This window comes from Lepus europaeus, chromosome 6 (genome assembly GCF_033115175.1).
Source record: "Lepus europaeus isolate LE1 chromosome 6, mLepTim1.pri, whole genome shotgun sequence".
Lineage (NCBI taxonomy): Eukaryota > Metazoa > Chordata > Mammalia > Lagomorpha > Leporidae > Lepus > Lepus europaeus.
Window position 1 is genome coordinate 16,572,790 of NC_084832.1, and position 16,283 is coordinate 16,589,072.

Below are 16,283 nucleotides of genomic sequence, written 5' to 3' on the forward strand. Positions count from 1 at the left end.
GGGCGCTAGATTCTGTCCCGGTTGCCCCTCTTCCAGGCCAGCTCTCTACTATGGCCCGGGAGTGCAGTGGAGGATGGCCCAAGTGCTTGGGCCCTGCACCCGCATGGGAGACCAGGATAAGCACCTGGCTCCCGCCTTCAGATCAGCGTGGTGCGCCGGCTGCTGCGGCCATTGGAGGGTGAACCAACAGCAAAGGAAGACCTTTTTCTCTGTCTCTCTCTCTCTCATTCTCCACTCTGCCTGTCAAAAAAAAAAAAAAAAAGAAATCCTACTTGGGGGCTGTTAAAATTCTATTTATTCCATGCTTCAAATATGCAAATATTGACAATGATATTAAACATAAATGTGATATTTTAAAATATCAATACTTAAGTCAAATAGAAGTGGGTGAATATTAAAGCTTTTTTATCTTTTTAAGATTTGTTTATCGGAATGAGCTAGGGAGAGGAAGAGGGAGGTAGGGAGAGAGGTGAGAGAGAGAGAGAGGGAGGAGAGAGAGAGAGAGAGAGATGGTTGCAGTGGTCAGAGCTGGGCCAGTCCAGAGCCAGGAGCTTCTTCCAGGTCTTCTGCATGGTTGACGGGGCAGAAATACTTGGGCTGTTTTCTGCTGATTTTCCCAGGCCTTTGGGAGGGAGCTGGATTAGAAGTAGAGCAGCTGGGACACAAATTGGTAGACATATTGGATGCCAGCATATCAGGCCGAAGCTTTACTGCTATACTATCCATCATGCCTGCCCCACCTTTTTTAAAAAATCAATGTGAAACAGTTCTTGAGAGGGAGAGATCTTCATCCACTGGCTCACTCTACAAATCCACAAATGGCCACAATGGCTAGGGCTGGACCTGGCCAAATCCAGGAGCTTCTTCTGGGCCCAAATCCCTAGGCTGTTCTCTGCTACTTTCCCAGCCCACTAGCAGGGAACTGGATCTGAAGTGGAGCAGCTGGATCTTCGAATGGTGCCCTTTGGAATGCAGGCACTGCAGGCGGCAACTTAACTTGCTATTCCACAGTGCCAAGCCCCATGTATTAAAGCTTTTATACTTCAGTTATTTTAAAATGAAAGAGTATGTATACTATAACAGTCAAACTATAAACCATGTAAGATATTGAATTCATACCATTTAAAAAACTTGAAATAGGCCGGCGCCGTGGCTCACTAGGCTAATCCTCCGTCTTGCGGCGCCGGCACTCCGGGTTCTAGTCCCGGTTGGGGCACCGGATTCTGTCATGGTTGCCCCTCTTCCAGGCCAGCTCTCTGCTGTGGCCCGGGAGTGCAGTGGAGGATGGCCCAAGTGCTTGGGCCCTGCACCCGCATGGGAGACCAGGAGAAGCACCTGGCTCCTGCCATCAGATCAGTGTGGTGCGCCAGTCGCAGCGCGCCAGCCGCGGCGGCCATTGGAGAGTGAACCAACGGCAAAGGAAGACCTTTCTCTCTGTCTCTCTCTCTCACTGTCCACTCTGCCTGTCAAAACAAACAAACAAACAAAAAACTTGAAATAAACACTGTACTCTATAGATATTGAGTTAGATCACAAACTTTAAGCCAAATTATTAGTGGAAATCTCAAATTATTCTGTTGATATATTTTTTAAAGATTTTATTTATTTGAGAGAATTACAGTGCGAGCGACAGAGAAAGATCTTCCATCCACTGGTTCATTCTCCAAATGGCCACAACAGCCTGAGCTGAGCTGATCCAAAGCCAGGAGCCAGGGGCTTTCTTTTGGGTCTCCTGTGTGTGTTCAGGAGCCCATGTGGGCCATCTTTTACTGCTTTCCCAGGCCATAGCAGAGAGCAGGATCGGAAGAGGAGCAGCCAGGACACAAACCAGCACCCATTTGGAATGCCAGCACTGCAAGCGGAGGCTTAGCCCACTATGCCTCAATGCTGGCCCTTGTTCATGATTTTAATTCATATGATTTATTGAGCAATTAAATGTTTTGATTTAAAGTGAGTTAAGGAAGTAATCAGTACTGATATTAATTTTGCCATCTTTTAACCTGAAAGTTAAACACAGAATTACAGAGAATGGGAGAGGCAGAGATCTTCCATCTGCTTGTTTACTCCACAAATGACTGCAACAGCCAGCACTGGGCCAGGCCAAAGCCAGGAACAAGGAGCTTCATCTAGGTCCCCCATGTGGGTGGCAGGGGCTCAAACATGGGCCATCTTCTGCTCCTTTACCCAGGTCATTAACAGGGAACTGGATCAGAAGTGGAGCAACAGGGACATGAATTGGTGCTCATAGGGGATGACAGCATCACAGGCAGTGGCTTTATCTGCTGTGCCACAACACTGGCTCCTCAAATTTTCTGTTTTGGAACATATAATCTGCACATGTAAAAATTTCCAGTCGTATCAGAAAACTAAATAATTACCTTAATTACTGTAGTTTATGTTTCTGAGTTTCTCATGGATATTAAAATGTTTCTGTGTAATTTGGCATGCAGTGGTTATCACCAAAAATTTGTATTAATTTTTATTTAGATCAAATAGGTAATATTTTTTCATAGTTAAAATTATACTTTTTTTTTGACAGACAGAGTTAGACAGTGAGAGAGAGAAAGGTCTTCCCTCCGTTGGTTCCCCCAAATGGCCACTATGGCCGGTGTGCTGCGCCGATCTGAAGCCAGGTGCTTGCTCCTGGTCTCCCATGTGGTTGCAGGGCCCTAACACTTGGGCCATCCTCCACTGCCTTCCTGGGCCACAGCAGAGGGCTGGACTGGAAGAGGGGCAGCTGGGACAGAACTGGCGCCCCGACCGGGACTAGAACCCGGGGGGCTGGTGCCGCAGGCCGAAGATTAGCCTAGTGAGCCGTGGCGCTGGCCTAAGATTATACTTCTTTAAAAAGAATTATACTTTCTAAAAAATAATTTCCATTTAGAATATTCATTTTGAGAATTTAACTACTTGAGAAACAAAGTGATAAATACAAATCCCATCCACTGGTTAACTCCCCAACTGCCTGGAATGACCAGGAGGACTAAGCATGAACCAGGAATGCAATCCAGGTCTTCCATGTGATTGATAGAAGCTGATTACTTGAGCCATAGCTACTGCCTCCCATAGTTTGCACTAGCAGCAAGCTGGTTGTAAGGAATCCAAGCAGATTTTGAACCCTGGTACTCCAATATTGGAGACAGCTGTCTTAACCACTAGACTAAATGCTCAGTCCCTCATTTTGAGAATTTGAATCCTTACTAAACACTATCTAATATTATAACCACTGTAGAAGAATTTAAAAATACTATTACCTCTTTCTACATATAAAATTTTATTTACATGCAAACCTCCAAAATAAAAACAATGTAATATAAAATTATAGCTATCTTGTAAAATTTAAAAAAGTGATATCACTAAATGAAAATCTTTTGCAGATTCAAGATATAAACTGAGAGAACCAATAGAATGATGAACATTCAGTGTGTATAAATACTTCTATTAATTTGGAATGTGTTTTATTTCAGTGCAATGGAATAGGTTCATTTGAGTGTAGAAATTTTTCCTTTTAATATTTTTAGCTTCTTATTTCAGAATAGATTTAAATTTACAATAAAAAATTGTGATGTGGTACAAAAGCTTCCCATATACCACATAGTAGGACCCCTAATATTAATATATTGATATGATACATTTGTCAGAATCTGGAAACGACAACCAGTTTCCCCTGTTACTAACCTCTTATGTTAGTATATCTGTCACAATTAATAAACCATGCCTACCTTATCTGCTTTTTAATCCAAACTCTTTTTTTCTAAAGATTTATTTATTTGAAAGTCAGAGTTACACATAGAGAGAAGGAGAGGCAGAGAGAGAGAGGTCTTCCATCTGCTGGTTTACTCCCCAACTGGCCGCAATGGCTGGAGCTGTGCTGATCTGAAGACAGGAGCCTCTTCTGGGTCTCCCACAGGGGTGCAGGGGCCCAAGGACTTAGGCCAAATTCTACTGCTTTCCCAGGCCACTGCAGAGAGCTGGATTGGAAGTGGAACAGCCAGGACATGAACCAGCTCCCATATGGGATTCTGGCACTGCAGGCGGTGGCTTTACCCACTTTGCCTCAGTGCTGGGCCCCAAACTTTCAATTTTGATACATCTATTAATTACATCTAAATAACATACTCAGTGTATTAGGTTTTATATGAATACTCAATTTCTAAGTTCTACCATTTTTATGACATTCTACAGGCAGATAAAAGACAGTACTCTGAATTTTTGTGACTGATAGCATTTTTATATAACTCTCTTATGCTTGACTTGCCTCAAATTAGAGCTAGCAGGTTCATGAATATCCTTTTATAAAGGAGTGTTATGTATCATGTAATCACAGTTACATAGATTAGATGTATATGTCGTGATTTTCGCATTAATGATATAGTTTTGGTTCCTTTATTCCCTTTACTGTATTCTTCATTAATATTGTTCATAGATGGTTTGCAGTGTGAGAGAAATGCGATCATTTCTTGAGCACCAAACAAGTGATTTGTGCTCTTTTAGATAATTTCCAAATCATTTAGAGAAATCCACAGAACATTCCTGATCTAAGTAGAATTTGTCCTTCAGTACAATTAATTAGACCCTGGGGCTGGCATTGTGGTGTAGAAGGGAAAACCCAGGCCTGAAGTGTGGACATCTCTTATGGGCGGCGATTTGAGTCCTGGCTGTTCCACTTCCAGTCCAGCTCTCTGCTAGTATGCCTGGGGAATCAGCAGAAGATGGCCTAAGTACTTTCACCTATGTGGGAGACCTGAAGACACTCCTGGCTTTGAATTGGCCTAACCTGGCTGTTGTGGCCATCTTGGGAGTGAACCAGCTGATGCAAGATCTGTTTCTCTCTACTCTCTCTCTCTGCATCTCTGGCTTTCAAATAAATAAATCTTAAAAAAAGTAAATAGACCCAAGGGAGATCAGATAATTACCCAAGATTACAAAACTAGTGAGTATTTAAGCTGTTATTTGAATCCATTCTAATTCATTTCAAAATGCAGTCTTTTTCACTAGCATGTTGTAGCAATATTATTCATACTCTCCTCTTTCTAGTAATTGGTACTTAAGGATAGTAATTGAATGTGTGGAGATCTGAACTCATTAGATAAAAGATTATTTCCCAATATCCTTTTTATTATTACTCTCATCATAGCTTAGTTTGCTTTCTGCCTGTCTAAATTGTTAAAAGAAGGGGGCTTTGAAATTCCATAGACATTATTTGAAATTCTAACTTCTTTTTATCTTGTCCTGGAAAATTAACCTCCTTGAGCCTCTGAAACTTAAAAGTTTAAATAAATGACCATAACCATCTAATTTTAATAGTGAAGTTTACTAATATGGATAATGAATTTAAACCAGTGCCTGGCAAATAAGATGTCAGTTACAGTTTGTGATCATATACCAAGACTATATATATATTCTCCTTTTTTTATTATCCTTGAGGATTTCATGAATATTTATTCATGAAACATAATATTCATATAAGGTAGTCTTTGCTGTGTTCTTAAAATCCTTGTAAACATGAACTGTAGTGAAAAGTTATACTTTTCTAACCAAAATATAAATCTTACTTCATTGAAAATTGTTGTCATTTGTTATTTTGTAAAGATAATGAATCCTACTGGAAAATAAACTTTTTTTTAGGATTTATTTATGTGAAGAGTGACAGAAAAAGAGACTGAGACACACAGATCTTCTATCTGCTGGTGTAGTCCCAAACTGTTTGCAATAGCCAGGTCTGTACCAATTCAAAACTAGGAGCCAGGAACATTATCCTGGTTTTCCATATGGTTGGTATGGGTCCAAGCACTTGGGCCTTCTTTCACTGCCTTCCCAGGCACATTAGCAGGAAGCTGAATTGAAAGAGGAACAGCTGGGACTCAAATCTGTACTCTTACATGAGAGACAGCATTGCAAGTAGCAGCTTAACCTGCTGCAGCACAATACTGACCCAAAACAAGACAGTATTTTTAATCAATTTGGATTAACTAGATTTCTTTTCTATTATGTAGTAGAAGTTATGTGGACAAAGTGATCACTGGATGTTTAAATTCTTTTTCTGTGCTTTTATGTATTATAAATTGTTTGATAAACAAGTTGTAAAGTGTTGTGATGAATTTCTGATAGGTTTTTGACTTGACCTTCAGTTCTTTTAAAAGTTTGTGTTTTGCTTTTATTTTAGGCCAGGACCTTATCTGTTTAAAGGAGATCACAAATTTCCCACAAACAAAGAAAACTTACCAGTGATTATTCTTTATGCAGAAATGGGTACCAGAGCATTTGGTCAGTTTCACAAAGTATTGTCTGAAAAAGCTCAAAATGAGGAAATTCTTTATGTTCTTCGCCATTATATTCAGGTACATACTTGTTTCATGCAAGATTATTTTGGCTATACAAAGAGTTTTTATTATAAGTTGCTTACTAGATTTAAATAATAAATTTCACCAGAAAAATTTAGACTTTTTTTTATCTTAACAAATGTGAATTTTATATGAAAAATAATAGGAATCTGTCTATTCTGTAAGTATCAAGTTTACATTCTTTTATGATCTACATGGCACAAAATTAAAATTTGGATTAAAAAACAGTAACTAAGAAATACTTCAAATATGTATAGTATTTGTTAGGACTCATAAATATGTTATTTTAAGTAAAAATCTATCACTGAAAAACTTGACTTGATATAGTGTATTTAGGTCAAAATGCAAGAGTAGTATAGGAATACTTCTAATCCTTTTTCTTTTGAGAGGTGACTGCTTTCTCACTTAGACTTCTGATCAAATGTGTCACATTGGTTCCTACCTCCTGTTACTATCACACTCAAACACATTATTTTGTATTAATTATTACATTGTACTTACTGTTGTATCTGTTTATTCAACATTCCTGTTACACATTAGAATACAATGGTTTTTGACAATAGCAATATCACATGAATACTTAGCAAACAGTTCCAACCATTAGATAACAACTTAAGAAAACATTTACCAGAAGGTCCAATGCCTTCTATAAGTTTTAAGAATCATGTATTTGAAAACACCTCTTAAATATCTAACATGGTGTAGTTTGTTTAACCAGTAAACTTAAGCACAACCATCTAAAATGTTTTTAGTTTCTTTCTACCAACAAGTTTAAAACATATGGTACACAGATTCAGGTCACACAAATTAAAATGTATCTTTGATTTTAGCATCTTAAATTTATGGACAATCTTATCTATAAGCCATTTAAAATAAAACTCTTAATAAAATTTCCCCATGTGGACATACAATATGTACACACATATAACATAGCATAGTAGACCAATATAGCAATTTTAATAATAGCTTTTACAATCTTTAACTCTTTTTGTAGATTGCCAATTGATTTGAATTGCTTTTTGCTTTTAGTAACCTCAGTTAACCATACTTTCTCTCAGTTGGTACTGTTAATACATTATTGGCTTCATCTGTTTACAGAGCCATCCCAAAGTACTGAATACAATAGAAGTGGCTGGAAAAAGTCCATAAGAACCTATAGGAGGACAGCTAAACACAGTGGCATCCATTTTGATGCAGATGACAGGATTTCATTTATTTTTAACTACTGTGTATTATTACATGGTTTATATAATAATAAATGTTAATTTATTTATCCAGTCTTCAGTTGACAGGCATTTGGGTTGATTCCATGTCTTTGCTATTGTGAATTGAACTGCAATAAACATGGAGGTACACATAGCTCTTTAATATGCTGATTCCATTTCCCTTCCATAGATTCTCAGGAGTGGGATGGCTAGGTCATATGATAGGTCTATATGCAGACCTCTGAGCTATCTCCACACTGTCTTCCATAGTGACTTTACCAGTTTGAATTCCTACCAACAGTGGATTAGGGTACCCTTTTCCCCACATCCTTGCCAGGATTTGTTGTTTGTTCACTTCTGTATGAAAGCCATTCTAATGGGGGTGAAGTGAAACCTTATTGTGGTTTTGATCCGCATTTCTTTGATGCTTAGCGATCCTGAGCATTTTTTTCCTGTGTCTGTTGGCCATTTGGATTTCCTCTTTTGAAAAATGCCTGTCGGAGTCCTTTGCCCATTTCCTAACTGCATTGTTTGTTTTGCTATTGTTGAATTTCTTCATCTCTATGTATTTTCTGGTTATTGAACCTTCATCAGTTGTATAGTTTGCTAGTAATTCCTCCCATTATGTCTTCACTTTGCAGTGCAGAAGCTTTTCAGTTTGATGTAATCCCATTTGTTGATTCTGGCTTTCATTACCTGGGCCTCTGGGGTCTTTTCCAATGTCTTGTAGGTTTACCCAATGTTATCTAATAATCTGATGGTGTTGGGTCATATATTTAGGTCTTTAGTCCATTTTAATTGGATTGTGGTGAAAGATGTCAGGTAAAGGCTTTGCTTCATGCTTCTTCTTATGGCAATACAGTTTTCCTAGCACCATTTGTTGAAGGGACTGTCCATGCTCCAGGGGTTGATTTTAGCTCCTTTGTCAAAGATAAGTTGGTTGTAGAAGCTTGAATTGAATACAGGTGTTTCTCTTCTGTTCCATTGGTCTATCCATCTGTTTTTGTACCAGTACCAGCTGATCTGATAATAACTGCTTTGTAGTCTGTCTTGAAATCTGGTATTTTGGTGCTTCCGGCTTTGTTTTTGTTGTATAAGATTGCTTTAGCTATTTGGGGTCTCCTGTGTTTCCATATGAATTTCAACATCATTTTTTCTAGATCTGAGAAGAATGTCTTTGGTATTTTGATTGGTATCACATTGAATCTGTAAATTGCTTTCAGTAGTATGGACATTTTAATAATTGATTTTTCCAATTCATGAACGTGAAAGAATTTTCCATTTTTGTCCCTTCTATTTCTTTCTTTAGTGTTTTATAATCTTCATTGTAGAAATCTCTGACTTCCTTGGTTAAATTTATTCCAAGGTATTTGAGTTTTCTGGTAGCTGTTGTGAATAGTATTGATCTTAAAAGCTCTTTGTTGGCTATGCTATTGTCTATATATACAAAGGCTGTTGATTTTTGTGTGTTGATTTATCCTGCTACATTTCCAAACCCTTCTATGAGTTCCAGTAGTCTCTTAGTGGAGTGTTTTGGACCCCCTATGTATAGGATTATGTCATCTGCAAATAGGGATGGTTTGAGTTCCTCCTTCCTGATTATACCCCTTTGGTTTCTTTTTCTAGTCTAATGGCTCTGACTGGACCTTTCAGGACTATATTGGAAAGCAGTGGTCAGAGTGGGCATCCTTATATGGTTCCGGATCTCAGTGGAATTGCTTCCAGCTTTTCCCCATTCAAAAGTATGCTGGCCATGGTTTTGTAATAAATTGCATTGATTGTGTTGAGAAATGTTTCTTCTATTCCCAATTTGCTTAAAGTTTTCATCATGAAAGGGTGTTGTATTTTGTCAAATATTTTCTCTGCATCTTTTGAGATAGTCATGTGGTTTTTGTTCTTCAGTTTGTTAATGTGATGTATCACATTGATTGATTTGCGAACGTTGAACCATCCCTGCATCCCAGAGATAAATCCCATTTGTTCCGGGTGAATGATCTTTTCGCTGTGTTGTTGGATTCAATTGGCTACTATTTTGTTGAGGATATTTGTATCTGTGTTCATCAGAGAGATTGGTCTATAGTTCTCTGCTGTATCTTTTTTCAGCTTTAGGAATTAAGGTGATGCAGGCTTCATAGAAAGAATTTTGGAGGATTCTGTTCATCTTGATTTTTTTTGAATAGCTTGAGAATAATTGGAGTTAGTTCTCCCTAAATGTCTAGTAGAATTCAAAAGTGAATCCATCTGGTCCTTGGCTTTTCTTTGTTGGTAGGGTCTTTATTACTCAATCAATTTCTATCTTGGTTAGTAGTCTCTAGATTTTCTGTGTCTTTGTAACTCAATTCAGGTCGGTCATATGTACCCAGGAATCTATCATTTCTTCTAGGTTTCCCAGTTTGTTGGAATATATCTCTTTGTAGTGATTTCTGATGGTTCTTTTTATTTCTGTGTTATCTCTTGTTACTTTATCTTTTTCATCACTAATTTTGTTGATTTGGGTCTTCTTTCTTCTTTTTTTGGTTAGTTGGGCTAATGGTGTGTCAATTTTGTTTATCTTTCCAAAAACCAGCTCCTCATTTTGCTAATCTATTATTGCTTTTATTGGTTTTGATTATGTTGATTTCTTCTCTAATTTTAATTATTTCTTTTCTCCTATTAGTTTTGGGTTGTTTTACTATTGTTTTTCTAGGTTCTTGAGATGCATTGATAGCTCATTTATTTGGTGCCTTACAATTTCTTTATATTGGATCCAGTTGCTATAAACTTTCCTCTTAACACTTGTTTTTGCTATATCCCACAAGTTTAGATATGTTGTATTGTCATTTTCATTTGTTTTCAGAAATTTTTTGATTTCTCTTTTGATTTCTTCAGTGACCCACTGTTCATTTGGGAGCATGCTGTTCAGTCTCCATGTTTTTGCATATGTTCTGGGGACTCCTGAGTTGTTGATTACCAGCTTCATTCCATTTTGGTCAGAGAATATGCTTGGTATGATTTCAGTTTTTTTTTTTTTTTTAATTTGCTGAGATTTGCTTTAAGGCCCAGATGTGGTCAATCCTAGAGAAAGTGAGAAGAATGTGAGAAGATTGTATAATCTTTAGCTGTAGGCTAGAAAGCTCTAGAGATACCTGTTAGGTCCATTTGGTCTATAGTGTTGATTAAGTCTGTTTCCTTGCTGATGTTCTGTCTGGTTGATCTATCCATTGCTGAAAATGGAGTATTACTATTGTATCTATATCTGTGTCTCCCTTTAAATCCATTAACATTTCTTTTAAATATCCAGGTGCATATACATTTATAAGAGCCACATCTTCCTGTTGAACTGATCCCTTAATCATTATATTGCCCTTCTTTGTCTTCTTTGTTAATAATTTTTGTGCTGAAACCTATTTTGTCTAATATTATGATGGCAACACCAGCTCTTTTTTGGTTTCTGTTAGCATGGATTATCTTTTTCCATCCTTTGACTTTCAGTCTGCATGGATATTTGTTGGTGAGATCTGTTTATTGTAGGCAGCAAATAGATGGCTTTTCTTTTTTAATCCATTCAGCTAATCTATGTCTTTTAACTGGTGAGTTGAGACCACTTAAATTCAGGGTAACTATTGTTAAGTAACAACTTTGCCCTGCCATATTTCCATTAGTAATATTATTTTTTTATTTTGGGTTTCCTTTGTATTTCTGTTGAGCGACTTTCTGCTTTCACCTTCTTTCATAGTATTGTGCTGATTTCCATGTTTCTGTCTGTAGCACATCCTTGAACATCTTTTCTAGGGATGGACAAGTGGTTATAAATTCTTTTAATTTCTGTTATGGATGATCTTTATTTCACCTTTATTCATAAATGAGAGCTTTGTAAGTACAATATTCTGGGTTGACAGTTTTTTTCTCTAAGGACTTAGATTATATCTTGCCATTATCTCCTAGCTTGTAGGGTTTCTGATGAGAAATCCGTTGTGAGTCTAATTTGGATCCCTCTGAATGTGATCTGGTGTTTCTCTCATGCACATTTTAGAATCTTTTTTTTTTATGTTTTACTGTGAAGAGTTTTACTGTAATGTGTCATGGTGAAGATCTTTTTTGGCTGTGTCTTTTGGGAGTTCTGTGTGCTTCATGTACTTGGATGTCCCTTTCTTTCTCCAAATTGGGAAAGTTTCCTGTTATTTCATTTAAAAGGCCTTCTAATCCTTTTTCTCTTTCCCTGTCTTCAGGAACTCCTAGCACCTGTATGTTGGGTCGTTTGATTATATCTTCTAGTTCTCCAACAGTGTTTTTTTGATTTCTAATTTCTTCTTCTTTTTTTTTTTTGGTCTGACTTTAACATTTCCAGACATTTGTCTTCTAGTTCTGATATTCTTTCTTCTCTCTCACCTACTGTGTTGCTAAGAGTTTCCTCTGCATTTTTACTTGATCTATAGAGTTCTTCATTTCTAGTATTTCATTCTAATTTCTTGTTAATATCTCAATTTCATGAGAAAAATTTTCGTATAGTTCATGAATTTGCTTTTGGTTGCATCTGAGTAGTCTGATGATTAATTTTCTGCATTCTGTTTCTGGCTTATACTCAGTCTCTTCATCTTCACCTTCTATTGAAGTGTTGTAGAGTTCCTTTGGGGGAGCTCATAATGTCTTCCTTACTATTTATGTTTCTTCCTTTGTTTTGTGGCATTTGTATGGCTTAGTGGCTTAGTGGGACACTTCTATTGAAGTGTATAGAGTTCCTTTGGGGGAGCTCATAATGTCTTCCTTACTATTTGTTTCTTCCTTTGTTTTGTGACATTTGTATGGCTTAGTGGCTTAGTGGGACGTTATACTTCCAGTGAGATGTGTGGTGGGTGTGGCCAAGTTGCCATGTTCAGTGTTCTAGGGTTGAGCAAGTATCCAAGGTAGCTGTCTTCTGGATTTCTGAATGGAGGAGGGTCTTTACATTTGTTGGTGTGACCTGCCCTTCTCCTTACAGCTGTGGGATGCCCCGGTGTTAGTACCTGGTGTCCTCAGTACTAGTTTGGACTGCTTACTAAAGTGCTCTTTTGATTTGTGGTGACTTTCCTGTGAGCATGGTTCTTTTTGTTGTGAACTGCTATAAGTCTGTAGGTCACAGGCATGTGTGTCGAGCCCCCGCCTACTGGGGTCCTGCTAACTTCTCAATGGTGGTGGGTAAGCACAAGCTTTTGATAGGCAGGGCTTCTCCTTGCAATACTACTTGGTGTGGTTGGGGAAGGTATTCTGAATTGTGTTCCTTGCTGTTTGGGTGGAGGATGAAGTGACCCCTGCTATTGCTGAGTGTGCACATGGGAGGCAGGGGTGGATGCCACCTGCTTGCATCCAAAAATAGAAAACAATCAAAACAAAGGAATAGAATGGCTTCTTCCAGTGGCCGCAGGTCCCTGCAAGGTCAAGGGAGGGAAGAAAAGTATACCACCTCCCTATTTGTTCATTTATTTTTACCCCATGTGGAACATCAGAAGCAGTTTGTCAAGCACTCCCTCCCACTGCTATCTGTAGCTCCGTGGACTTGCGGATTCCCCCTAATCTGGTATGCTGGGGCCAGCACTCTCCTCTCCAGGTAGCAGCCTCTGCTGTTTTGTTTTGTTTTGTTTTCCTTATTCACTCTTTCAGCATGAACCTGTCCTGTTTCTGCTATTCTCACCAGGCTTCCCACTGCAAATTCCCCACAACTTTATCTCAGGCATGTAGTTTCAAATCTTTTTAAATATTAATTTTGCCCCATATGATTCAGACAATCCTGTCGCTATTCTGCCATCTTGGAACCCATTATGTCTTGAAATCTGGTGTTGTGATGCCGCTGGTTTGTTTTTGTTATATAAAATTGCTTTAGTTATTCAGGGTCCCCTGTATTTCCAAATGAATTTCAGTATCTTTTTTTCTATATCCAAGAAGAATGTCCTTGGTATTTTGATTCATATTGTGTTGAATATATAAATTGTTTCAATAGTATGGACTTTTAATAAAATATTTTTAATTTTGAAAGGCGTACTTACAGAGAGGCAGAGGCAGAGAGAGAGAGAGGTCTTCCAACCGCTGGTTCGCTCCCCAGTTGTCCACAATGGCCAGAGCTACACTGATTCAAAATCAGGAGGCAGGAGCTTCTTTCGGGTCTACCATGTGGGTAGAGGGGCCCAAGGACTTGGGCCATCTTCCACTGCTTTTCCAGGCCACAGCAGAGAGCTGGATCAGAACTGGAGCAGCTGGAACTTGAACCAGCGCCCTTATGGGATGCTGACATTGCAGACTGGGGCTTTAACCTGCTGTGCCACAGCGCTGGCCCCTGGTACGGACATTTTCCTTATACCTTTTCTTCCAATCTATGAACACGGATGAATTTTCCATTTTTTTTGGTATCTACTTTTTGATGTTTGTGATCTTTATCATAGAGATCTCTGACTTCCTTGGTTAAATTTATTCTGAGGTATTTAATTTTTTTTTGTAGCTGTTATGAATGGGATTGGTCTGAAGTTCTTTCTCAGCCATGGCATTGTCTGTGTATATAAGCTATTGTCTTTTGTGTGTTAATTTTATATTTTGCCACTTTTCCAAACTCTTTTATGAATTCTAGTAGTCTGTTAGTAAAGTCTTTTGGATCTCATGTATGTAGAAACATGTCACCTGCATTTAGGGATAGTTTGATTTCCTCCTTCCCAGTTGGTATCCCTTTTATTTCTTTTTTTTTCCTAATGGCTTTGACTAAAACTTCCAGGAATATATAATAATGTATAGTTATGTTGAGATATAATGTAATAGTGAGAATGGGCCTCTTTGATTCCAGATCTTAGTGAGAATGCTTCTAGCTTTTCTCTGTTCAGTAAGATACTGGCCATGCATTTGTCATAAATTGCCTTGATTGTATTGAGGAATGTTCCTTCTATCCCCAGTTTGCTTAAGGTTTTCATCATGAAACGATGTTGTATTTTGTCAAATGCTTTCTCTGCATCTGTTGAGATAATCATGTGGTTTTTGTTCTTCAGTTTGTTAATTTGATATATCACATTGATTAATTTGTAAATGTTGAACCATCCCTGCATCCCAGGGATAAATCCCATTTGTTCTGGGTGAATGATCTTTCTGATGTGTTGTTGGATTCGATTAGCTGATATTTTGTGAAGGATTTTTGCATCTATGTTCATCAGGGATATTGGCCAATAGTTCTTTTTCTCTGTTGTATATTTTTCTGGCTTTGGAATTAAGGTGATGCAGGCTTCATAGAAATAGTTTGGGAGGATTTCTCCCTTTTAGTTGTTTTGAATATCTCTACAAGAACTGGAATTAGTTCTTCTTTTAATGTCTGATAGTACTCAGCAGTGAAGCCATCTGATTCTGGGCTTTTCTTTGTTGGGAGGGTCTTTATTACTGATTTAATCTCAATCTTGGTTATTGGTCTATTTAGTTTTTCTATGTTTTCATGGCTCAATTTAGGTTAGTTGTATGTGTCACGTGTTCAGGAATCTATCCATTGTTTCTAGGTTTCACAGTTTGTTGGCATATAGCTCTTTGTAGTAATTCCTGGTGATGGTTTTTCATTCCTGTGGTATCTGTTGTTACATTTCATTTTTCATCTTTGATTTTGTAGCTTTGAGTCTTTTTTTTTTTTTTTTTGGTTAGTTGGGCCAGTGTATCAATTTTGTTGATCTGTTCAAAAATCCAGATCTTCCTTTTGCTGATCTTTTGTATTTTTTGTTTCAGTTTTATTTATTTCTTTTCCAATTTTATTTCCTTCCTCCTAGTTAGGGGTTTGGTTGTTGTTTTTCTATGTTCTTGAGATGCATTTGTAGCTTATTTGGTGCGTTTCCAATTTCTTGATGCAGGTGTCAATTGCCATAAACTTTTCTCTTAACACTGCTTTTGCTGTATCCCATAAGTTTTGATATGTTGTATTGTCATCTTCATTCGTTTCCAGAAATTTTTTTTTACATTTTAAGCTCTTATTTAGTGTGGAAGATGCATAGGAGAGTGAAGCTTTATCTAAGAGAGAGAGGAGTAAATCTGGGTTCATACCCAGCACCAGGAACCAGCCATGTGGAGGAACATCTAGGCCAGGAAGCCTAGGGCGGGTGGCCCAAAGGCCACATGCCCTGGAGGCACAGGGCTAAAGCCAGCCCCCTCCTGGCAAGAGGCCAGGGAACAGAAGAGAAGGCCAAAAATTTTATTTCTCTTTTGACTTCTTCCATGGCTCAGTCATTCAGGAGCATATTGTTCAGTCTCCATATGTTTTCATATGTTCTAGAGATTCTTGAGTTGCTGATTTCCAGCTTCATTTCATTGTGGTCTGAGAAGATGCATGCTATGAGTTCAATTTTTTTTTTTTTAGTTTACTGAGACTTACATTATAGCTTAGCATGTGATCAATCTTAGAGGAAGTTCCATGCACTGCTGAGAAGAATGTGTATTCTGCAACTATAGGATGAAAGTTTCTGTAAATATCTGTTAGGTCCACTCAGTGTATAATGTTGCTCTGTTATTTTTAGTTTTTTTTTTAATAAAAATAAAATTAAAAATCTCCCTTGAATCTTTCTCTTTGATCTATTGCTTATTTAGAAGTATTAATTTCCACATATTTTGTGATGATCCAGATTTTTTGTCATTGATTTCAAGTTTCATTTTGTTACAGTTTGAGACCATATTTCATATTTATCTATAAAAATTTATTAAATTGTGTTTTATGGCTCAGAATATGTAATTTTGTCATTGTTTCTTTGTACTTGAAAGGGCTGAGTGTTCT

General features: G+C 37.7%; 1 protein-coding gene across 4 annotated transcripts in view; it reads left to right on the forward strand.

Annotated features, from left to right (window-relative positions):
- Positions 1–16,283, forward strand: part of UGGT2 (UDP-glucose glycoprotein glucosyltransferase 2) — a 263,834-nt gene that overhangs the window by 38,909 nt on the left and 208,642 nt on the right. For all 4 annotated transcript variants that reach the window (XM_062194020.1, XM_062194019.1, XM_062194017.1 and 1 more), the window contains exon 5: positions 6,167–6,341. In XM_062194020.1, the coding sequence (XP_062050004.1) occupies positions 6,167–6,341 (175 nt within the window). The remainder of the gene's footprint in view (positions 1–6,166; positions 6,342–16,283) is intronic.